The 24,540-nt window shown below is 40.6% G+C and overlaps 2 protein-coding genes across 2 annotated transcripts; one reads left to right on the forward strand and one right to left on the reverse strand.

Moving 5' to 3' along the window:
- Positions 1-38: 38 nt before the first annotated feature.
- Positions 39-16,361, reverse strand: si:ch211-168f7.5 (dapper homolog 2). The gene is made up of 4 exons (XM_017690135.2): positions 15,650-16,361; positions 7,834-7,999; positions 6,889-7,104; positions 39-3,291 (listed from the first exon to the last, which is right to left on the reverse strand). Exons 1-4 carry the CDS (start codon positions 15,896-15,898, stop codon positions 911-913), a joined length of 3,012 nt encoding a protein of 1,003 aa, XP_017545624.1. The 5' UTR covers positions 15,899-16,361; the 3' UTR covers positions 39-910.
- A 3,143-nt stretch (positions 16,362-19,504) lies between these two features.
- map1lc3cl (microtubule-associated protein 1 light chain 3 gamma, like) lies at positions 19,505-21,873 on the forward strand. The gene is made up of 4 exons (XM_017689580.2): positions 19,505-19,619; positions 19,983-20,038; positions 20,141-20,247; positions 21,104-21,873. The coding sequence occupies exons 1-4, from the start codon at positions 19,562-19,564 to the stop codon at positions 21,261-21,263; spliced, it is 381 nt and encodes a 126-aa protein (XP_017545069.1). The 5' UTR covers positions 19,505-19,561; the 3' UTR covers positions 21,264-21,873.
- Positions 21,874-24,540: the final 2,667 nt, after the last annotated feature.

Below are 24,540 nucleotides of genomic sequence, written 5' to 3' on the forward strand. Positions count from 1 at the left end.
AGCCTCGTGTAATAGGGATTGCAAACCAATCAGAAACATTTCTTTTCAAGTCTTTATTAATATTGAGCCATTGCTTAACACTGAAATGAGTTAATAGTTTCAAATTATGACATTATCTTATTTGATTATTTTGTAAAGTCCTGAGCACAGTTCATATTATGCAACATATTGTACTTGTTCCGATTTTGGTCTACATTGTTTTAACAAATGTGCGGTATATGCACAAAGTACTTAAATACTTCAGTACGCACACTATACTGAGTATAGTGCAAAGTATGTATAGAATGAAAAGCACACTGGCACACACTGAATATAATAGCGCACAGAGACACAGCACACAGTAGCATGCAGAGGCACATAAACGTGCAGAAAGAATAGCTGTTTTGAATACTTCTGGATTGTTACAAGTTGTGTAACATGGCAGTATTGGCACCCCCATTGTTTCTCCTAACAGATTAATCCTGGTTCTGGTCTATGTAATGGGGCTGCAAGTTAATCATATATCAAATGGAATCATGATTTTGGTCCTTGCGATTAGTTACTTGCAAAAGACTCTAACTAGTGCATTTCTTTTAGTCTCATTTTAGTCTGAAAAGAAAAAAACATTTCTACATAGCACAGCACATGACATGAGTGTTTGAATGAAATTACAATACCTATTATGTGCCCTGTAAGTGCACTGAACAATCTCAAAAGTTCCTATTGAGGTTTCTGTTAGAAATGTACTCAAAACAGTTAGGAATTGCGGTCACATTATCACTCAACTTACAACTGTTTGTCATAATTGAACAGTCCAGCTGTATCACATCAGTGGTGATTGTCCGTTTGAAACATTACCTGGTCTGAAACAAGGTTTAATCTTAAGTCCTAGAAACCAGTCAGCAAACTCTGAAATGTTTGCCTTCTCTGCTTACAAGTCTTTCTTTTTCGACTTGTGGTTCTTATTGAAACTGAGGGACCTCATTGAGCCGAAAACCTTTCTTCCAAGGTCACGGAATGATCTGGAACGAGAGAGGGGGGCTGATGGAGGTGGAGATGGAGATAAGGAAGGGGAGGAAAGAGGAGAGAGTGAGTGGCTGCTTCCCTCGAGGCTCTGTGAGCGAGAGAGATGAAAGAGACTGGCAGTAGAAGAATGATGTTTCTCCTCTTTCCTCACTAGATTCCGCCCACATTCTATACCTCTCCCTTCTCGACTGATCTCCAAGGAGGAACACCACTGACTGCTATGGAGACGAGCTTCACGTTTTTGGGAACGAGGCTCCAAGAATCCCTGAGATTCACTGCGGAATAGCGCTCTCCTGGATAAGCGAAGGCTGGAGCTACGGCCATCCCAGCTTGTCCCTTTCTTTCTAGACGAGTGGCTGTCTTTTTGTTCCTGAACCCTGCTTGATGAAGTCTCTTTTAAAGATGTGTGCCTCCAACCAAAAGTCCCAACCCTTTCATCTCTGTACCTTCCCATCTCCTCCTCTTTCCCCCAGAGCCGGGACTCAAAACCTTTCCAAAACTTTGCAGCCTTTTTTGGAGTCCGAGTACTTGCTTCTTCCTCCCAGCAGCTGCCAAAGTCTCTTCCTGAGTAACTACTGACTGTTGACGCCCGCACCAGCTCTCTAGATGCATGCTTGCCCTGATAGAGCCTCTCCCCATCCCCACTCCTCCTCCAGCCTCTCTCCTGAGACCTCCACCCAGCTGCAGCACCAGCATCCTGCCTGAGGGAACCGCCACGAGGCCTAATGGGGCCTTCAAGCGGGGAGCCACAGGGGTGAAAGTGCGGGAGAGAGCACTGGGATGGGGAGTCTCGCCGGAACACGGACAGTTGGGCAGGAGTAAACGGCGAATTCGTGAGCAGACGAGGAGGGGAGTGTACTCTTGAGTGGGAAGCAGAGCCAGGAGAAGAGGCCGGGTCTGACTGACTTTGAGGTATCGGCAAGATGGGAGAAGTGCGAGAAGGAGTTGGTCCAGAGTGATCAGAGCGAGGGCTGTTGGACTGCGTCGTAAGCACCGAATGGGAATCTGAATGGGTAACCTGTAGCCGGTGCTGCTGCGAAATATAGTCAGGTTCCATGCTGCCACTTCCTGCCCAGGGGTTTGAGGTCACTGAGCTTGAATACAACCCAGGTCGATCTGCTCCATACGCTGACTGAAGAGAAGTACGAGAAGAGCGAGGTGTAGGAGCGCTGCATGGAGATGCTGACCCTTCACCTCTTTCTCTCTCACTCCGGAAGCATTCCGCATCTAACTCCACCCCTTCCTCCATTAGCCCCACCACCACTGACTTGGGCAGCCCAGACACACGGGAGATCTCGCAGACCACCGCAGAGTCTTCACTGAGTTTAGCAGGACTTTCTGAGGCTTTGGAAGGTGGACACCCCTCTGCCTCCTCTCGGGGAGCCCCACTCCAGTCCAGCGACTTAGAGAAGTTGAGTGGACCAAAGGACTTTCCGGTAATCTCCAGTGATCCACGGTGGTTGACTGTGGATGGGCAGGTCGATATGCGTGGTCTGCTCCTCCAGTTGGGGGTGCTGGTGACTGTGCTTGATGATGAAGATGGGGAAGCAGTTGGAGTGATTAAGTTGGCACTAAGATGCCCACAGGAACCTGACACCTGCTCTTTTACATTTTTAGCATCAAAACTTAGTGCTTTATTCAAGTTTGGATTCAGGTTCAAATTCAAGTTGAGGTGAAAACTAATGTTGAAATCCTCCCCAGTAACAGATGGCAAGTTTCCGAGATTGATAGAATTCCGACTAGCTTTCTTCCCAATGCTACTCAGACTAACTCTAGCAGAGTTGCCCAGTAAAGACTTGCATGGTGTTACACTACCCCCAGTCAAGCTGGAGGAGGAAGCACTCCTTGGGTGGACTCCTTCATGGCTTAAGCCTGCAGTCTTTTGAGAAGCCTCAGCAGCCACCCTGCTGTGGTACTGATGGACTAATCTGGTTATGTACTGTTCAAGCTGTGTGATGGATGGAGAAGGTGGAGGTTGGGTCCTCACAGGGGGCTGTTCAAGCTCAAGCTCCCCAGGTTGATCACCCTCTGGGCTGGGGGAGCGGCAGGTGGGAGACGAGTCCTGGCAGGAGGTAAACAGGGGACTCTGCAAGGCCACTGCGTGGAGTGGGCTAGGATAAGGGTACACCTCTTTTGTCCTCCGTGACACCAAGTCAGAGCAGAATTTGGGGTCTAGCTGCAGCTGTGAGGTGGTAGTAGAAGTGGAAAAGACGGATCCCTTTTGTGCTTCTCCCAGGCTAGAGCAGAGGCCAGTCAGAAACATGAACCCATCAATCTCTAGCTCACCTGTTCATGAAAAATTGAAGAAAACATATTAAGGCTATCACCATGAAACTGAAAAGAAAATGAAATGGTATTCATCAGCTGGGTCAGAGTGGGGGTAAGAACTAAGGGCTGGAGTCCAGCACCATCTGATAATTTCCCTGCTGTTACCACCAAATAAATCTAAAATTACAGAGTAATTATTGAGTAGTTGAATCAGGTGTGTTTGTGCAGAAAAATCACCAAATTGTGTATAAATTTGTCACTCTGGGACCGGAATTATCCACCCATGGGTGCTTGCAAAGACATCTGAACGTAATTTAAACAGCAGCAGAGTAAAGAAAGTTGCCTTCGTGAATCTATTTCCAAGCTTTTTAAGAAAGAATTTAGACAAGAGCTTTATAATTTGTTTATGCAAAGTATCATTGATCCTGTCCATAGAGTCAATTTTTTAATTAATTAAAAAATTTCACTAACAACAGTTCCAAACTGCATATAAGTATAATTAAAAAGTAAAGGAAATCTAACAATATACCAGGAGCAGCTGTTTCTCTCGACGCTGAAAAGGCCTTCGACCGTGTCAAGTGGCCATATTTATTTAAAGTTCTTGAGAAATTTGGCTTTGGTGATGCTTTTGTTGATTTGATTCAATCGATCTACAGATCCCCTAAAGCTATGATAACAACTAATGGTGTCACCTCAAATTCATTTTCTTTATTTAGGGGATGCAGACAGGGTTGTGCTGTTAGCCTAGCCCTTTTTGCCCTGTGTATCGAGCCAATAGCTGAAGCTATCAGAACTAATCCTCATATTCAAGGATTTAAGAGTGGTTCAAACATTCATAAGATATCACTTTTTGCGGACGATATTCTTTTAGAGGTTGGTTTAGAGGAGGTTGGGGACATGGAGTCTGAATGGACCCTGTTCAAAACCTCCATTGTGGAACCTGCCAGGCGTAGCTGTGGCCAAAAGCTTGTGTCAATTGTGCCAATTATCGGGGTATCACACTGCTCAGCCTCCCTGGGAAAGTCTATGCAAAGGTGCTGGAAAGGAGACTCCGACCGATAGTTGAACCTCAGATTGAGGAGAAACAATGTGGATTCCGTCCTGGCCGTGGAACAATGGATCAGCTTTTCACCCTCTCACAGATTGTTGAGGGGTCATGGGAGTTTGCCAACCCAGTCTACATGTGTTTTGTGGACTTGGAGAAGGCTTATGACCATGTTCCTCGAGATATCTTGTGGGAGGTCCTCCGGGAGTATGGGGTGCCAGGGCTACTACTCCGGGCTATCCAATCTCTGTACTCCCGGAGTGAGAGTTGTGTCCGTATACTCGGCATTAAGTCAGACTCTTTCAGTGTTAGCATTGGACTCCGCCATGGTTGTGCCCTGTCTCCACTCTTGTTCGTGATATTCATGGACAGAGTGTCAGGGCGTAGCCAGGGTCAAGAGGGCATTATGTGTGGAGGCTGGATCTGCTATTTGCAGATGATGTTGTTCTTTTGGCAGAATCACTTGGATGCCTCCAGCACTCGCTGGAGCGGTTTGCAGCTGAGTGTGAAGCGGTTGGTATGCGGATCAGCACCTCCAAGTCTGAGTCCATGGTCTTAGCCCGGAAAAGGATGGCATCCCCACTCCAGGTAAGGGGAAAGGACCTGCCCCAGGTGGAGGAGTTTAAGTATCTTGGGGTCTTGTTCACGAGTGATGGGAAGAGGGATCATGAGATTTTAAATACCTAGGCATTCTATTAGATAGCAATCTAAAAAATCTATAAAGTCTTATTGGCCTGCTGGAGAAGGTGAATAAGGATATTAGTAGATGGATGGACCTCCCACTCACACTACTTGGTAGAATTAATGTAATAAAAATGAATATTTTGCCCAAAGTTCTATACATGTTTCAGTCACTCCCTATTCCAAGTACCAACATCTTTTTTTACCTCTCTTAATAGACTGATTAGGCAATTTATATGGCATGGTAAAACTCCAATGATCAGCTTAAATAAATTATCTCTGGACAACAGTCAAGGAGGAAGTCGTAATCCTAATTTTAAACTTTACTATTGGTCCGCCCAAGCTAGATTTTTAGCCCAGATATTTGATAGGGGCCCCCATCCTTCATGGCTAAATATTGAAAAATTATTAAATAAAAGAGGAGACCCCAATAGACCTAATATATAAATGGGATATAAAGTTAGTCAAAAAGACATCAGATAACCCCATGATTCTCCACCTAGTGCAAACATGGGGAAAGCTTCAACATTTATTTTAGACATGAAGGATTTCTCTCATGTAAAACACCCCTATGGAGAAATGGATTACTTCCACAGTTCCTTCAAAATAAAAAGTTTAGTGAGTGGCCCAAAAAAGGAATTCATCGTTTAGAACATTGCTACAAGGAAGGAGTCTTTATGTCTTTTGGACAGATTAAACAGGAATATAATTTAAACAATACATTTTATTTTGTTACCTACAGCTACAAGACTTCATCAGAACGATTAGTAAACACAAATGGAATCTACCCACAATGACAGCAATGGAAAGGTTCTTTCATTCAGATCAGCCACTTCAGAAAATGATATCAAAAATGTATACAGCACTTCTATCAAATTAATCTGTAAGTGAACCAGATAATTCAAAGGTTAGATGGGAGCAGGATTTGGGTGTAACCCTAGATGCAAAACTGTGGAGTGATCTGTGTAAAGATAGTGTTACATCTACTCTAAATTCTAGATATAGATTAATTCAGTATAATTTTATTCACCAGCTTTATGTTACTCCATCTAAATTGCATAGATTTAAACCCAACATTTCACCCCTCTGTTTTAGATGTGGCTCTGCTGAAGAAACGTTTTTGCAGTGCACCTGCACATGTTCTAAAGTGATTGATTTCTGGCAAAAAGTCTGCAATATAATATCAGAGATTACTGAAAAGGCCTTTCCAGTAGACCCAGAAATTTGTATTCTGGGAAACTATACTAATGCAGATTTCAGAAATAAATATGCTCTACGGCTTATAGAAATGATGTTAATCATTGCTAAAAAGTGTATTGCGCTAAAATGGAAATCAGATGCTCAAATTCCTATTGGGATGAGGCTTAAATCAAGAGTTGTATACCCTTAGAAAGAATAACCTATCAATTAAATAATAATAGTAACGTATTTAATAAGACATGGCAACCATTTATTGATTACATTAAGGATATTCCACTGGACCAGATAGAATGTATACATATAAATAAATATAATTGAAACTCTCATATCCCCACCCCCCTTTTCCGTGTAAATGTACAACAATGTATGTTTTTCATTTGTTTTTGTTATTTGTATTATGTTTATAACCTTTAAAATCTAAATAAAATACTAAAAAAATTTTAAATTTTAAAAAGTAAAGGAATTCATTGTCTTGAATCACCAACCATACTCTGCTGTTGTGGACACTGCATATTGTGGCACATACTGCATTATCTTCAAGTTTGTTTTATGTAAACTGTTTTTATTTATTGTCAGCTTTATTTGGTTTTGTTCTTTCCAAGTGTGTCCTGAATTTCAAGAAATTTCACTTCATTGGATCACCACCTTTTAATAACTACATAAGCAAAGGTTGATCAATTGCCTCCTACCAGTAGAGGCTGGCCTCCTTTCTCCTTTTTGTCCTGGAACTGTCCCTTCTGAGCTCTGTACACTCTGCTGTTCAACCTCCCTCCACTGGGTGGTACTGTGGTCCAGCGAGTGAGGCCTGCAGGTTCCCCCCATTTTAACAGGCCCTCCAGGGGCTGCCTCACTGGCCACTGAGTAACAGGAGTCTGACAGCGAGCTCCCACTGACCGAGTAAAAACCTGAGGAAAAGAAAGAAGAAAAAGTGGGGGAGGGTTTGTAGGAACATGGACTGAACAAAAGTGTGGTTTCATGGTTGACACATGATATAAATGAACGTATAAGCTAAAGGGCCAGGGTAAATGATTACCAAAGACTGCTCTGAGCAGTAAGTATCGGATTGAAGTGGAAAGTAAATAGTACGTAACATTCATTTGACATAACCTCAACCAAACAAAATGTGGACCTGTTGATAATTTCATTATTATTTCATGAGCATTTTAATTACTTTCAAGTGACAAACATGACTATCCAAACTTTAACCAATTACTGGCAAAGGTATTATTATAGTATCTAGGACACATTTAATTAAAACTACTTACATACTTATTAAATAACATTTAAATACATACTTATTTAGTAAGCAATTCCTACAGTTTCCAAACTTGCTACTAGCAGCACTAAGTGAAATATCACACTAGCATGCATAAGCTGTGAACATGTAATCCCTAAGTAAATAAAAGAAGAGGAACAGCACTGTGGAATAATGTCCACTACTACGCACACTCAAGGAAAGGAGTGGTCTTTGAAGAACTTGCCCCCTTTACGCCTTCATCTGGGACACTTCACAGACTATGAAAGTACTCAGAACCATTTTCAAAGAACATCTTAAGATACCTCCTGCAGTAGCACACAATGGGCTCCGCTTAGTTCTTTGAACTCTTTGGAAGTTCAGGATGAAAAGGCTGTACCTGAGCTGGGTCTGGAGTCACAGTCCAGTGAAGTGGTGCCAGTAGGCTCTGGAGTAGGAGGGGACACAAGTTCTGATGGGATGTCCCAGGATAGAGTGGACCAGCGTGAGCTGATTCCCTCCCCAGTCCCAAGGCCTGGCAACACCGAGTCAGCTGGAGGGGGAGTCTGAGAAGAGCAAGCAGATGGCAGAGAGTACAGCATGTGTTAAAACGTGTGAGGGGTGGTAATTACAGGGCACGCATCAGAGATGTGTGTTTACACAACAGGGCTCCAAAATAGTGCTTCAGCAGCGAATCACAGACTTCTCACGGCTTCTAAATGTACACAGCGCTGAGTTCAAGGACAACAGTATCACTTTAGGCCATCCGCTGCAATAACTGAGGCATTCCTCACAATACATGAGGGCTCTAAAAGTTGGCAGATAAGGATTCATCACTGATTGTGTGTCAAAGTTCCAGAGATGCCTCACTTTTGCCACTCACAAATATTTAATATTGGATCGTTTTCCTCAATAAACAAATGACCAAATATAATAGTTTTGTGTCATTTATTTAACTGGGTTGTCTTTATCTACTTTTAGGACTTGTGTGAAAATCTGATGATATTTTAGGTCATATTTATGCAGAAATATAGAAAATTCTAAACGGTTCACAAACTTTCAAGCACCACTGTATGTAGGTGTGAATATAGCATTACAATACCTCAAGATATTTTCAAAATACCATTTTTATGATACATGACAAGTATCATTATATATAGCTTTTCAAAGCTTTTTAAAACAGAGAAATTAGAGATATTAACCAATTTCAATAGAGGAAATTTTTTAAACAACTGTGTTTCATGTCCTGATCTAACTCTCTTGCCACAAGCTAATATATTCATCCTATGCTCCAAGGTATCATGATAGTCATGCTACAACAGTACAATATGATAGGCTGTGAAACAACTCAATACAATACAAAAGGATGTATTGTTACATCCCGAATTGTGACATAATGTGACTTGACCAGTCACAATTCTTACATGATCGCAATTACAGTTGCAATTATTTAAGCTGATCACAATTAAATTCCAGTTATTAGCTCTCACGATATTCTGTTCACATCTCAACAAACAGAATGTGAATTGGGTATGTTTTCATCTGACTGGGTTGAGGCAAATACATGTTAAATAAAAACTGACTGGTGCTGTATAACGCATATAGAGGACAGTGTCTGACATAAGGTGGGAGCAACTGTCATCAGTTTGGAAAGAAGCAAATATCCAATTTGGCCACTTTAGGCTTATACTTTAAAAGTTACAATGAATAACAATGACAAAAGAAAAATTGTATATGGCAAGTAATTTTCAGCTAAAATTTAATTATTTCATGACAGGCCTAAAATTGTAATTTGTACGTTTATTTCTGCAGTTTACAACCTGATTCTCCAAACTAGGGCTGGTCAAAACAAGCAATGTCTATTGTTATTAGGATAAATTACATCATAGTGTGTCACTAAGTACTTATGCAAAGTACTATTGAACTGGATTTTGTGCAGCACAGTATGTGAAATAGACTCAAATAATTGGATTTGTAGTTTATAATAGTACTTTTCTTATGTAGTATTACTTTATGTGCTCCAAATTTCAGAGAAAGTAAACATTGTGACTTATTGTGTACTGTCAAAACTTTCTAAAGTATTGTGATAGCACATTTTTGCCATATCGCCCAGCTCTTTCTTTCATAACTGGACACTTAAAATGTTTTGTGGTCAGATTTTATACAGTTTTCGGACTGGGGATTTTAGCTGGACTCAGAAAGCAAGCAAAAGCTCATTACAAAGGTTTGGAAATTTTTGCTGTGGGGTCCTTGACAGCTGTGACTGAGCTATTTCACTAGAAGGACATCACTTCTTCAGTATCCTCTTAAACAAAGCCCCACTGTCTGCTTGCCGTAAGCTCTGATCAATCCTCTGCTCCTCTGTTCTGACTTTTACGTTCACAATGCAGGTGACTCATGGTGCTGAAGAACAGGACCTGGGGGATGGGAGGGTTCATGAAGAAAGAATGGACGGAGGAACAGATGACGAAACAAAGAACAGTGAAGGAGAACTAGGAGAAGGGGGGATGAGAGGGTTTTGAAAGAGAAACTTTGACCAGGCTTATCTCTGCTCCAGCAGTTTACCCAGAATTCCTCTCGCCCACTCTAAATATATATATATATATATATATATATATATATATATGAAAAAAACACAGAAAAACAATGAGTGTGAGAAACAGAGACAGGGAGAGAGAGATTAAGCGCAGGGGAGAGATGAAGGTTGAAGACTTAGTGAGAGGGGACAGATAGAGATTGATAGCAAGGAGAGAGTGACTCAGTGGGAGAGAGAGAAAGTAAGAGAGGGAGAGAGGGAGAGAGGGAGAGAGAGAGAGAGAGGGAGAGAGGGAGAGAGAGAGAGAGAGAGAGAGAGAGAGAGAGAGGGAGAAAGAGAGAGAGAGAGAGCGGGGGATGGGTTGCCTAGTGAGAGAAACAGCATGAGGGAGGCATTTTAAACCCCCAGCACACACACACGCACACACTCGCACACAGCACTCCTAGATATGACTACCACCCCCACTTCACTTCAGAATACTGTCGAGCTGCTCTCCCTGCTCTCTCTCTCCCTGCTCTCTCTCTCTCCCTGCTCTCTCTCTCTCCCTGCTCTCTCTCTCACTTCGCCCACACAACCCGATTCAGCAGCAATACTTAACTCCATCTCAGCTAGAGAAATATTTCTACTGTGAGGGGGAAAAAGGAAAGATACTGCAGATTTTGTTCATGAACCAGTCATCAATTAGCTTGATATATGCGTATTAACAGAGAGAGTTCATCTGGGAATTGAACTGGTTTGTAAACTGGAAAAAAAAAAAACACAAAGGTCACGTAGGGAAACTCCCATATCTGCATACAGCACCACATTCCTAGCAGATTGCAACAGACTTAAAATTGGCCAAGAAAGTCTCTCAAACAAATATGTAATTGTGAAAGAGTAGAAAATTCAGATGTACTGCATCTCCAAATGGTGGCACAAAAAAAGATTTTAACTTAATGAGAATGTGTTGATATGATGCCAGACTTTTAAAGGGTCCATTAAATGAAAAACAGAATTTTCTTTACTCTTGTTAAAGTTTCAAAACATAACAGACCTCACCGCTCATAGTTAGAAAGAGACCATTCTGAATTTGTTTTGTTTTTATGATGTCACAAAAACCAACACATTTACATATATCTGTCCGTTCAACCTACAGTAGTTTAGCTCCACCCATTCACACTGAAGTTCTATAAAATAAAGGTTAGTCAATCAGAAAAAAGCTCATTTATCCCATAAATATTAACTTTTCAGTTATTGCAGTCTATTCATTATTGTGTTTTGACATCATATAAAGTGCAGCTGACAGTTTTGAAAACAAAATCGGAGCTACAAACCAGCTTATTTTTTTAGAGATGATGTGTAAGTCTTAAAAACAAAACAACCTGTTTAATCTTAAGAAATGGGCATGTAAAAATGAATGATGACGGTTTTAGTTATGTAAACTCATTTAAACATAAGTGGGAAAAAAATAATATTCTAATAGCTATAATATTACATTATTATATGTGTAGTGTTTTGTTGCACTGAAAAAAAAAGGTACGGTCCAGATAAATGTTCGTCCTGCAAATTACAACATACATGAACCCTTAAAGGTACAACATGGCCCTTAAGGTCCAACTGTGTACCTCAAACGAGTTTTAAAGGTACACTACCTTTACCTTCCCTTAAAGTATAAAAATAAAATACTAGACTAGTCAGACAGGGTATATGGAGTCAATGCAACTTAAAAATTATAAATGCAAAGGAATATGGAGTCTTTGTTTCCTGACTAAAGGAAATGAAGATGTATCCTTGAGGGTATCACAGTGACAGAGTTTATACCCTGAAAGGTTTTCTGAGAGTGCATGGTGGCTTTATTTGGTTTAAGTTGAAAGACGTATATGAATATTTGGAACATTTTCACCCTTTTTCCTTTCTGCTGCAGTGTAGTGATATCAAAACAGGCAGAGGCACATATAGACTCTCCACCATATATGAGATGCATGTGCTATGGATCATCAAAGTATAAAGTTACATTTTATTTGATTACAGGCGGAGCGAAGGCCAGGCATGTGCCTGTGTGTGGGAAACCTGATCCAGGTCTGAGAGTACTGTCACACGGAGCACTGGCTCTTTTCCAGGCACCAATCAATTCACAAAGGAGCAGTTTGGCACACGGAAAGAGAGTCATAGAAGAGTAATGATGAAAATGACAGAAAATGAGAATAAGGAGGAGGCGTGGGAGGTGATTCAGTCTGATCTCTCCTGTCTAATGACAAAGCACTTACCCGGGCACTCCTATCAATGCCACAGGAGGTGTGTGGACATTTATCCATCATTACTGTATTTGATCAGGAAGCAACCACTGAAAAGTGGCTGCTCTTTGCCAGCACCACCCACAGCAGGAACGGGTTGGAGAGGCACAGGTTCCTCAGTTGTAGCAATCCAGTTTTATTAAAAGGAAGTTAAAAAAATTGTTTGGTGGAAAAAATCTTATTTACAGTTTTTCTCTTTATCTTATATGTAGTTGATCACCCAAGACAACTATGGTGTTTAAAGTTTGCTTATTTTGGGGTGCTTGTAATGATTGCATTTAGCGAGAGGCTATTTTTTGTTGTATTGACTGTTTTAGCCCATAATTTAATATAATTAGATGTTCCTTTTAAAATACATTAAAAAACAAGTTCCACTAAAGCCATTCAAACTGAGTTCTTACAAACACTTCAGTACCTGTTAGCTGCTAATAGCTTTTGCTTGCAATTGTGATTTTGTTAGCTAGCAAGCACGATTTCTTCCTAGAGTATTCCTTGTTTATTAACTGAATAGCGTAAGCTAGCTAAAGCTATGTTGGATCAGCTTTCGCCAGTCAAACAGAGGTGTTTTATTAGAATATCTGCACAGATAACATTACTGTTCAGTTAAAGTACAAGTCGTTAAGCTTTATATGTTAGCTCAACTTTCTCAACAAATTTGGAGAATTGCTTCGTGAACTCATAGTAGCCAATATACAAGCTGCACCTGTGCTTTTATTTAAAAAACAAACTGTCTGTTTTCATTGACTGTGCCTGATTTGCAAATCTGACATAGTAAAAAATTGGGGAGAGCAGACAGGAAAGCAAATTTCGCTTAAAAGGGAATTCCACCCATTTTTATAAATGTCGGCATAATGCAGTGGTCGAAATGCAAACAATGTCATTCAGAGTGGTTTGATGCGAAATGCTTCATTTGTAGAGAAAAACCACCACCAATAAAATCCTTCTGAGGATTTTATATGAAATGCTGATAATAGTAAAATAGTAGTAAATCCAAAAAAAAAAGTTTTCTTTGGGCACTATTTGCCTTAGAACACCCTTAACGTATCCCTCCACCATGAACAGATTAGAATAAATTGAGTAAAATGTGTTTTAGGCCAAAACCTATGTCAAAACTAGAGTAAAACAATGTAGCAGACATCATGCTAAGTATTCATAACCATTTAAAGTAACAACTTTCTGTAATGTAGCTTTTAAAGGCCTTAAACTCTTCAGACACCTGGTTCTTATCTCTACCACTGTGAATGATTCTGACTTACTAAGCTCCTCTAGCATTTTGCACCAGACTACTCTGAATGAATTTCTGTACCTCTTAACCATTTAATTATGCAGATGTTTTGAAAAATCGGCGGAGTTCCTCTTTAATTACGGACGTGCGCTAAATGTACTGTATGCACCGAGTGGAACTATCTCTACTTTGAGCAGAACAGCTGGTGAAGCATGGGATAATGAAAAGCTCTAAAACAGTCTATAGGCTTTCCCTTGTTAGCTACATTAGGCTTGCAGCTTCACCGACCACCTTGGCTGATTGACTACATTTGGAGTAAGGGGAAAATTATGTACACTTCTTTTTTTGCCAAATTTTTCTTTTGACTTAACTGTTGAAATTAGTCAGTGGTGATTTTTATTAATCTAGAACCCTGTTACCAAAAAGTTTCTGTAAAGTGTAAATGAAACTGTGAAATGAAAGGAAAAAGCAGCAAAGCAGATTGTTGTTCTGAGGGGGTTAACTCGGTGAGAAGCTTGCACAGCCATGTGCTCTGCTCTCCACCTCCATCCCTGCACCTCTCTGTCCAGCTCCCCCTTTCTCTCGCTCCCTCTGCAGCTAGCAGGCAAGAGGTGATATCTATGACGCGGGCATCAGAATCATGTCAGCATGTGCCATTTATGTAAATGGCAGATGCGTTGGCTGAAAGGCAGCAAACAGAGCAATGACTAATACATTTTGCCTCATCACATTACTGTATTTTGCAGCTCAACACTTTTTTCAATACACATATCAATCTGATCTATTTTTTAAACTGGAACGTCTGATCATAAGCTCGTACACATGTTCCTATACCGAAGCATTATATCAAAACGGTTATTTGTTCTTCTGGCTCGCACAGCTATAGTGATGAGTCACCCCATATTTGATGTATGGTGTCTAACTGAAGGTGTAAAAGGAATTTGTCAAATCACTTTAAGCAACATACAGTATGCAAAACAACTTGTGGGGTTTTCCTGTCATTTACTGTATATTAAGAAAAAGAAATGTGTTGCCCATACAAAGAAACACTGTCCTGCACAGGTGAATGTTTTTTTGTTGTGTAGCAGTGCTGACTGCTACCATATGACATCTGTTTCATTTACACAGTGTCTCACTGACCACTACATGGTCACAATCCATCCTCAACCCCATTGTCAGTTCAAACAAGCACTTCCACCTCATGTTCTCTTCTTACACATATACATGTTCACTACTTGGAACAGGTCTATGCCTCCAGTGAAAGAAGCCCTTCATACCTAGACAGGAGCTCACCTTTCTACATCCACTGTGTATACTTTAAAGGGCCCATAACACGGAAAACTGATTTTGATCCTGGCTTTTTAGAAGCAAATATAGTCTAATGTAAATTGCAAACACTGTTAAAGTTTTTAAAACCGTTCACTGCCCAGTATATACAATCCATGCATGAAACTGAAGCTGCCCGATTTGATTTCACTGTTTTTGTGATGTCACAAAAATCAGCGCATTTACACCTATTCAGCCTAAAGCAGGTTAGTTATCCCATCCGTTCACACTGCAGTTATTGAATAAGCTTGATGTACTTTTTGATTGTGACACAACCAATCAGAACAGAAGTCATTTACATATATCAGTCTGAAAGGCACAACAAAAGCCTGTTACATTAAGGGATAAAGAGAGGATAGGAAATTGTAATGTAAAGACAAATTATGACTGTTTTTAAGTACATAAACCCACACGGACATCATAAGTGGACCTCAGGGGAAAAATAAAGGATAAATGAAATCTCTACAGGCTTTCAGTAATATTCTACCCTCAACAGCAACAGAAAACAAACACCAACAGACACCTAACCAAATTAAAACGTGCCTTCCACCAAAGCCTTGCGGATTTAATCCAGCGTGGGAAAATTAACATGCATGGCGGTCAGCGGCTCAGAATACCCTCATTCAACCTTGACACGCTGGATAGAGGATGTGTGTTTGGGCGCCGACCAGGTGCGTAACTTACACCCCTGGCTAGGTCACGGCACAGTGTTATTCACCGGTTGACGTCACTGTCACCAAGAGGTGTTGTCAAATCGTACAGTACAGACGTTACACGTATCTTCAGCAATGTCCTATAATTAGGACAGAACACCGTGGTCCCCTTCAGTAACCCCAACCCCCCCGTCCCTGCTGACCTGTTGCCTGCGGGCTTTTGCGGCGCCATCCGCGGCAGCACTCTCGAGGTTTGCCCCCTGCTGAGCAGCGACGCTCTCCGCGGTTTTCCCGCTCTCCTCCAGAACCGCATCCACCAGCTCCAGCTGTCGCCCTCTGAGCAGGTCCAGCTCCATGATCCCAGCCAGGGTGGCTTTCAGCCGCTCTCCGATGCGAACCCGCTCGCTCCCCGACCACAGCGAGTTCACGCAGCTCCTGCGCCCCGTCATCATGCACCCAAAATCGGGTTCCAAGCTGGCACAGCCGCCGCCGCCGCCGCCGCCGCTGGGTGAAACGGGAAACCTGCGGGTTCGCCTGTGTGCGGAGCCGCTGCACCGCCTGTCTGTCAATGCCGCATCAACGCCGCCGTGTCGGGATACACATTGTGGGCTATTGGTGTACCGCTGATTAAAATGCAGAGTCCGTGACGCTTTTTTTCTCCCGAGCTCCGGGCAAAACCCACAGGCTAAGACGCTCTCCGGCTAACGTTAACTCGAGAGCCAACTTTCGCATTCACGCAGTCACGTAAGAAAGAAAGGATGCATGAGAGCGTCCGAGAATCTTAGCTTAGTCCCAGAAATTCGCAGAGGGGAGGCTGAACGGTCGTCCTCAATCATTATCCGCCTCACCGTCCTCGTCAGCGATCACACTCCCGTTCATGATGCCGATTCAGTTATGCGAAAAAAGCCCACTGCACACTGCAAACGGTGAGAGGTGGAGAGAGGGAGTTTTGAAGGCGGAGCCACGGAGCGAGGGCTCGAAGCTGATTGGCTGGATAAGTTTTCGAATAGAGTAGACGCTGAACGAAGGCAGCGCGTTATATATGAACGTTTATAGACTACAGCCCGTTTTACTGTTAATATGCTGTTCTTGAGCTGCATTACTCAGTCTTTTCCACAAAGAAAGCGATTAAAGTCCAAACACTCCCGTTAAATTTGAGTGGCTGGCAACAATAGCCTGCTGCATTTGTGCCGGCTGCTATGCGACACGTGCGTTCCACAGGCGAGGAGGGAAACTGCACTGACTGTGTTCAGACGGCAGGTGGCGCTGTCCGGCCACGCGATGATGTCATGGCAACTGCAGAGCGTTTGTTACATGCAGAACAGGTTTAGAGCACCGGTTCTTGTCTTATCTGTGATGCAATGTCTGAGTGATGAGAATCAGTTATAAAATGTATCTATGGCGCAGTTTTCTGGTATGATTTCTCAAAATTTCTTAAAAGTAAAGTAATTCGTGACTTCAGGGTTATTTAGAAATACTTTTTTGCTGTAAAACTCTTGGGCCTTTGGTTGTTCCTAAACCGTCAGTGCCTTTGTATGAACATATTACCCCCCTTTTTTAATAAAGCATGATAAAAACACAAAAATAAGCTAATAATTATTAAGTTATGAAGTTAGTACGAGGGGATCTGCAAATTATATAACCTCAAATATGGAAAAAAGCATTTGTCAAGTTACCAAAGCCATTTAGATCACCGTTATAGCATGATTAAAAAACATTTCATTATAATCTAAATGTAAAACCTTCAGTACAATATTTGACATTGAATTTGTCTGATCAATTTGAGCAGTAACAAGCTAACAAATGCAAAGATTCACAATATTTTTCATGTTATTTTATCCCATTAACAATATTCTCCATTTGTTTCCAGAATAACAAACCGTTTCAAGATCTTTCATTTCCAGTTTCCATGAGAGTGAAAGAAAAAAAATCTTGTCAAGATTTATAGTGGTATATATATATCCATCCAAAGATTGAGATACAATACAAAAGCAGTGTTTTATGTCATGACAATAATGTGGCAACAGGCCATTTGTTTTCCTTTTTTTTCTTTATTATATTTGGTATCAGCACAATTAACACAGAAGTCGATTTGTGTTGCATGTACTGATTTCCATTTTTTATATATAAGTGCATGTGTCTAAGGACAGTGTCTCTTTTGCAGCCTTTCTTAGCAAAACAGTTATTTCCTTTTAATTCTTTACTTTTACTTTTAGTTCTTTAAAATATTTGTGAAAATGCAGAGGAAAAAAACACTTTTAGCTTCTTTAGTTTAGTTTTTAGTTAACCTAACCCCCCCTCCCCCCATCATACTTATGCTATCCTTCTCAGAAGGCCGTTCTCAGATCCTTGTACGCTTTAGTTTCTATTGCTTGTATACTTTGTGTAAATACCCAAAAGAAAAAAAAATACCCAGTTCCGTTCCTACGGTATCTCTGTACTTTGTATTTCAATACTTCTTCATTTCTCTGCTCTAACACATTTGATTTGATTGAAGCAGGCCGGGAGGTATTAAAACATGCAATGCAGGGAGACTGTCTGGGAAACACTGTCCTAAATACCATCTAATCTTGTGATCTTATTTGTATCTCTGCCCTGGGCTGGTGAAGTCATTTATTGTGCTTAGATACTTCAAACTAATCTTGTGTATTTTAGCTCTATGCACTGTGCTTTCAATGTTGAACCTCCAAGATAATATAACTGTGCCAGTTCTGACTGTCTCACCACAGTATATATGAGCTATATAATGAGCTGCATCTTTTAACATAGAGTAGAATTTATGTACAAAATCACCACAAAGTTCAGAAGTATCAGTTCTAATTTTATTGAAAAATATGATGTCATGGTTTGTGGACCTACTGAAAAAACAGCACAGAGCAGCAAGCATTGCATGCTGGTTTGTGCTGGTCTATGCAGGTCTATGCAGGTCTATGCTGGTTTATGCTGGTCTAGTACATCTGACCTCAGTTCTAATTGCCTGTCCTGCATTCAAAAAGCAGTGTAGGCTAAAACACTCCTCATAACTTCAGCCTGACTGGGCAGAGCTGAACTGCTGTAGGATGATCAGGTAGGTGAATGTAAGTGAGTTGTTTTTTGTGACATCACAAACATATACAGCTCAAAGTGGGCTTTTTTTCATATATGGACTGTATACAGTGTGAAGTGAATGGTATTTTTAAAAACTTTTAACACTTTTATTGTATTACATCAAACTCTAATTAAAAAAAAGATAAACAAGGAAACATTTACTTTTCCTGTCTGTCACCTCCTTCAATAGGTCTCCAGTAATTGGTAATTAATATAAAATGTAAAAGAAAAATAAAAAATGTACCCATAATAAACAATATAACAATTTAGCATATTCACTGACCAAAACAAACTAAACACTGTTGTTCTATTATACAATAGCAGTAGATATATCTATGTTATGCTGCAGAAGTAGGCTAGTCTGCTTGACAAATAAAATGACAGCCTTTCAGCGTCTCATTTATTTAAGCTTCTAGGGGCATCACCCAAAGGCTTCTGGATCATGAGAACAAGTTTAGTTTATTATTTAAATGCAATATGTTGTTGCCCAATGAAAGGTTCATGAGAGCTACTCCATGTACTCTGGCACCCAGTTCTGAAAAAGGTTTGGCTTCAGTGGTGGGTGTGAAGCTCATCTTCTAGCAATACAACAAAGCTGTGAAGAGCAGTCCCCAGCTTTTAATTAATTTAGTGTTCATTTGTGTCTAGCTAGATTTAAATGAACATTGTCAATTAATCACTTTAGATGTTAATTTAAGTCTTTAAGCATTCATTCAACACTATAGGTATCATTTCAGCACTGGTATTTAAACACTATTTTGCTATAGTTGCTAATGGAAGGGCAGAAGAGGGTTAACAGATGCTGGTCTGAGACCAATGTAGTCCAGCGGCACAGAGCTGTGAACTATTTTACATGTAAGCACATATTTACACGTATTAGGGCCTTCATGCCTCCTCCCTCTTGTCACACCTCCACTCTTCATCCCCTTATAAAACCAAGCCTGTCTGGCTGCTAGGCGGGGTTTGAGTGCGCTTCTTCCTGAGGGAGCTCAGCAGCAGCCTCCACCACACCACCACCACACGCAGACATGCCGCCCTTCGAGAGGTCCATGGAAATGATGCCTTTCAAGCAAAGGAAGTGCTTGGGTAAGCTGCAGCTTAGGAAGAAGAATCTCTTTATAAATCACTTGACAATAATCCAGTCTCACTATGAAAGATATTATTATGGGCAGTCAGAAAACAGGTGACATTTTTTTGCTGATGTTTACTAGTGTAATCTTTCTAAATGAGAAAAATGACATACTGTAAATGTTTTCTTATTCATTTTTAAAGTGAATTGTAGCAGAGAATTAGATGATGGATTGAAGAATTACTTTCTCAAGGCATATTACATGTTTTTCCCTTATTACCTCAATTCAAGTAGCTTTTTCTTAACTTTAGATGTGTCGTTAATTAAATCTCAATACACCTGTTTAATAATGCTCAACTATTTTTGTTCTTTGAATGCAGCCACACGAAAAGATGAAGTCTGCACAATTCGGTCCAAATTTCCCAATAAGTTGCCGGTACGTTTTTGCTCTATCTTGGTTTCATATTTCAGGCCTTTGAAAATTTAGTACAACAACTATACAACCAACTATGATTGACCTCTGTGTTCTAAACCCCAGGTCATCGTTGAGCGATACATTAGAGAGAAACAGCTTCCTCTACTGGACAAAACAAAGTTCTTGGTCCCTCATGAACTCACAATGGGGCAGTTTCTGTGCCTGCTCAGGTGAGTTGTGCACAGTGATTTTCAAAATTTAGGCCGCTGTGTGTCCTAAAGTATGAAGTGCTGATATTAGAGCACTTCGCACATCTACATTCTCTACAAAACAAAAGTGCTACAAAGACCATAGAAAAGAATACTTTTGAGTCTGTAAAGAACATTGGGCCTAATTCACTAATAACCTAGGTTGTTTCTTAAATGTGTTCTTAAGAAAGCTCCTAAGAAAAAGTCTATATCAGATTTAAGGTTTTTCCCTACTGCTAGTGCCACCACTTCCCTATTTTTTACACCACTTACTGGTTACACAGTACTGTGGAAAAGTTCGATACAACCCTTCATTTATTTAGTGTTCTGTCAAAAAGACCATTAATTACAAGTTTTCATTTTTCACCATCAGGAAAAAAGAAGTAAACACATTTACAGAAAACTTGCTTTCAGTTTTTCAAAGAAATCTCCAGATCTAAAAAGTTCAGTCTTAAAAGTTGGTTGCACTTCCTGTCTTTTGGGCTTCTCCATTGCTCTGAGAACATCAGCAGTTTCTTCATTTCATTTGCGATTTTGCTTTCTTTTTGGTCTATTACCATTTCTCAGCATTGGCTTCTTGAAAGCTCCTTTCAGACCCATAGCATTTAGCTGTCTTCTTGCAGTTAAAAGATTTGTCAAAGCTTTTGTAGATTTTTCAGATCTTAAGCAAGAGTGGAGCTTGATTTTTTCCTTTCTCTCAAAGACGAAAGCTTTAACTGCTGTTTACCTGATGGTGACATATTTTCTTTATTTTTTAAAAATATTTTTTGTGCTACAATTTTGGACGCTGAATGCATTTTTCCACTGATATGATTCTCCCTCTGTCTCTCTCTCTCAGGAGTAAGATAGCACTGGAGGCCTCCCAGACTTTGTACCTGCTGATCTCAGGAAAGAGCATGTGCTGTATGACGGCCAGCATGGCGGAGATATACTCACAGCACAGAGATCCCGACGGCTTCCTCTACATGACCTACTCCTCGCAAGATATGTTCGGGTGAGATAAGACATCAGGGCCTTTTTAGGGACCACTCCACTATCTCCATTTTCTCCATTCTGCAGTACTGACTGAGCGAAGCTCTACTACTTTCATCTCTCCCCGGTCCTGCTGAACGTCATCACATCATGCAGATATGGCCAAGAACATTCCGTTTTCTGATCTCTACTCTGTTTCAGTTCTTTTTTATTTTCGTAAGGAGGAGAAGAAACAACACTGTATGTGCCCTGTCACAAGTTAACGCGAGTTGCAGCACAGCTTAAGAATCAATGTCACTCGAGCACTTATCTTGAAGACACAGGCGTCTGGTCGTGACGTTCTGAGCTTGTGGGACTGCCGTGGAACAAAGGACATGTCCTGGGATTCCATATCCTTCAGCTAGCTGTCACAGGAAGAGGGAGAGGAAGAGGGTCCATGTCAGGGTGATAAACATTGTTCTCTTTGTTGTGTCTTTTCTCTTGTCTCCTGGAAACAGCCCTGTTGGAACAGAGCTCAAGAGACTGAGCCATTTTGAGTACAAATACCACCAAATGTTTACAGTGAACAACACAGTCATGTACTCTACCTCAACTGTTATTGGGAAAGCTAAAAATAAACCTGTTCTGCCCTTTAAACTCAGCGTCTGCATGGTCCTTATAGCTTCATTTGATTTAGCTCTATTGTCAGTGGCACTCAAACCAACGCACTTTACAAAAAACAGATACATAAAAGCAACATAATTACATTAGATACTTATGACATCAAAGCACTATATAAGAAATTGTGAATCGCACTGAACTGATTATTGAAGTGAACTTATAGTTCTAAAATACATCTAAATTCAAGCCTTTTCAAAAGCCATCCTGATGAGTTTTGAGTTGGACAATGGCCAACATGGAAAGCCCCAGGGCTGGAAGTGCTTGTCTGCCAGCCAATAGATTCCTCAGCATTACACCTCACTGACACATCTTCCGCCCTCCTCCACAAGCCTTATGTAATAACAGCGTCTTATATAAGGGCCAGAGGTCAACGTGCCAGTTGGCTGAGAGAGCCTTTGAGCTCAGGTGTGATGTTAGTCAGTAAGGAGAGGCTAGTTTAGATGCACTTTATTAATGCTGCAATGCGCACTCTTGCATTCACTTTCTTACTTAGCACCTCTCTGAGAATTCTAGCACCCAACTGCCCCAAGTGTTCTAGAATCAGAATCCTGGAATCTAATGACACTCATGAGAATGTTCTAAATGCAGGATCAGTGAAGGCCTGAATTTACACAACGTGCTGTTAAGGTGATTATGAGGGACAAAGATGCATCACTGTCAACAAAAGCGCTGCGAGTGCAGAAAGGACTGAGGTTACAGTCTGCCGTAAACTAGCATCCTGATGTTAGGCTACTTATTACACTGCCCTACTAAAAGCAGAGACGCTATAAAAGAGGAGACTGGACACTGGTTAAAATATAAATGGGAATAACACTCAATAAAGCATCAGTTTATGAAGAAACCCTTCAATAAAAAGCCAATCAGAAAGGAGATTTGCATGGTAGCCAGAAGAAATTGTGATTTTTTTTTCTTTGTAATTGAGTCAAACGCCACAAACTATTTATGAGGTTTTAGTTAGATTTTTACCGGTGATTTAAAGTGTGTTTTTAAACAGTAATTTCACCTTAGGTCACTAAGGTCTCAGCCCAGCAGGGTCGCAAAGACAAAAACACAGTTTTCTATTTAGTGATTCATGTACCCTACATTACTACCTTATCAGTTGTCAGCTGGGAGAAACTAGACAGCTTTTTGGTTTCAGAGCACCATTTAAGGCTCTTTCTCATAAAACATGAAGGCGTTTAATGTTCTTTAACTACAGCCACTAGAGCAGAACAATTTTGAGAAAACATTTATCTTTCCGTTTTTTTTTATTGGCTAATATTTTGATTGATATTTAAATGTCATTATTTTCTATAAATTAAGCTCCAGGCTTTTTCTTCTGTAAGGAGACAAGCACATTTTTTTCAGGCTTGAAAACTGAATGTAGTGCACTAAACTGCCTCTAACTCTGTTATTCGTCTAATTTTCCCATTTAAAACTTAAGACAACGTTAAATAATGTAAAGTATAATTAAAATCGCAGGTGTTGTGATTTGAAAATTTTGCAGTCTTTGAAATGGAGCTCATAAAATGATTAACTGTTAAGTCCTAACTGCTGATATCCACAACATGCTCAGAAAAGTGCAATTTATCACAATAATGCAATATTGTCAAATTGACCATCTTCAGATCAGAGTGTATCTACGTAAACACCTTTTCCACCTAGCTTTCCATTCAGTTCTTCAGAAGTATCTGCACCATTAACTATTGCTGTGGGGCTAGTGGATTTCCTTTAAACAATATCAGCTCATGCTTGCATATATATACACATCCATCCATCCATCCATCCATCCATTTCCTAACCTGCTTCTCCGTCAGTGTCGCGGGGGGTGCTGGAGCCTATCCCAGCAGTCATCGGGCGGAAGGCAGGATACACCCTGGACAGGTTGCTTGCATATACAGTTGGGTATTTTCATAAAGATATTGTATGTAAACTTTCAATCTGATTGGGTAAGCAGTCTGGCACTCTCTTCCTCTAAAATGTGGTGCTGCACATTCTAGTGCGCTGCTTTTAGTCCTCGAAGGACTAAGATAATTAGCTAATGGCTGAAATGGCTGTGTTAGAGAAGAGAAGAGGTTTAATTACGCAGTGCTTTGACCCTTCAGGCCTGAATTTGAGTAACACACACTACCATTACTTAAGATACTTCAAGGCCAAATTTGGTGTTGATTAAGTCAGAAATAGAGCATTAATTTGGGAAGAAGCGGGGAATTAATGTAATTTACTTGCCTTTCGTATATATAGTATGTTTGAGGCAGCAGCAAATTAAGAAATGCCAAAAATCATTAATTAGGAAATATTTGTTCTTGATGTGTTCTTGATCATATTAGACAGACAATATGATAAAGATAAATAAATATCTATCAGATATATTCAATAGAACTCGTTGTCTAACAACCAGAACATGTGACTAGCAGGTACTTGGTGTGACAAAACCTACAGATGGTCATGTGAGAAGGAAACTGGGGGGGAAAGGTCACGTGACAGCTTGTAAAAAGCATTCAGAGAGAAAATGAAAAGGGGAAAAAAAACAGAGGAACTCAATGGTATATTGCATTTCAGCAGGAGTCTTCTTTCACGGTAACAGAAACAAAAAAAAAAAAAAGCAACACAGCGAGTCTGGGAAAGCTACCATCTCAGAATGACAATCAGAGCTGCTGCCAA

Source organism: Pygocentrus nattereri, chromosome 8 (assembly GCF_015220715.1).
Source record: "Pygocentrus nattereri isolate fPygNat1 chromosome 8, fPygNat1.pri, whole genome shotgun sequence".
NCBI classification, from domain to species: Eukaryota; Metazoa; Chordata; class Actinopteri; order Characiformes; family Serrasalmidae; genus Pygocentrus; species Pygocentrus nattereri.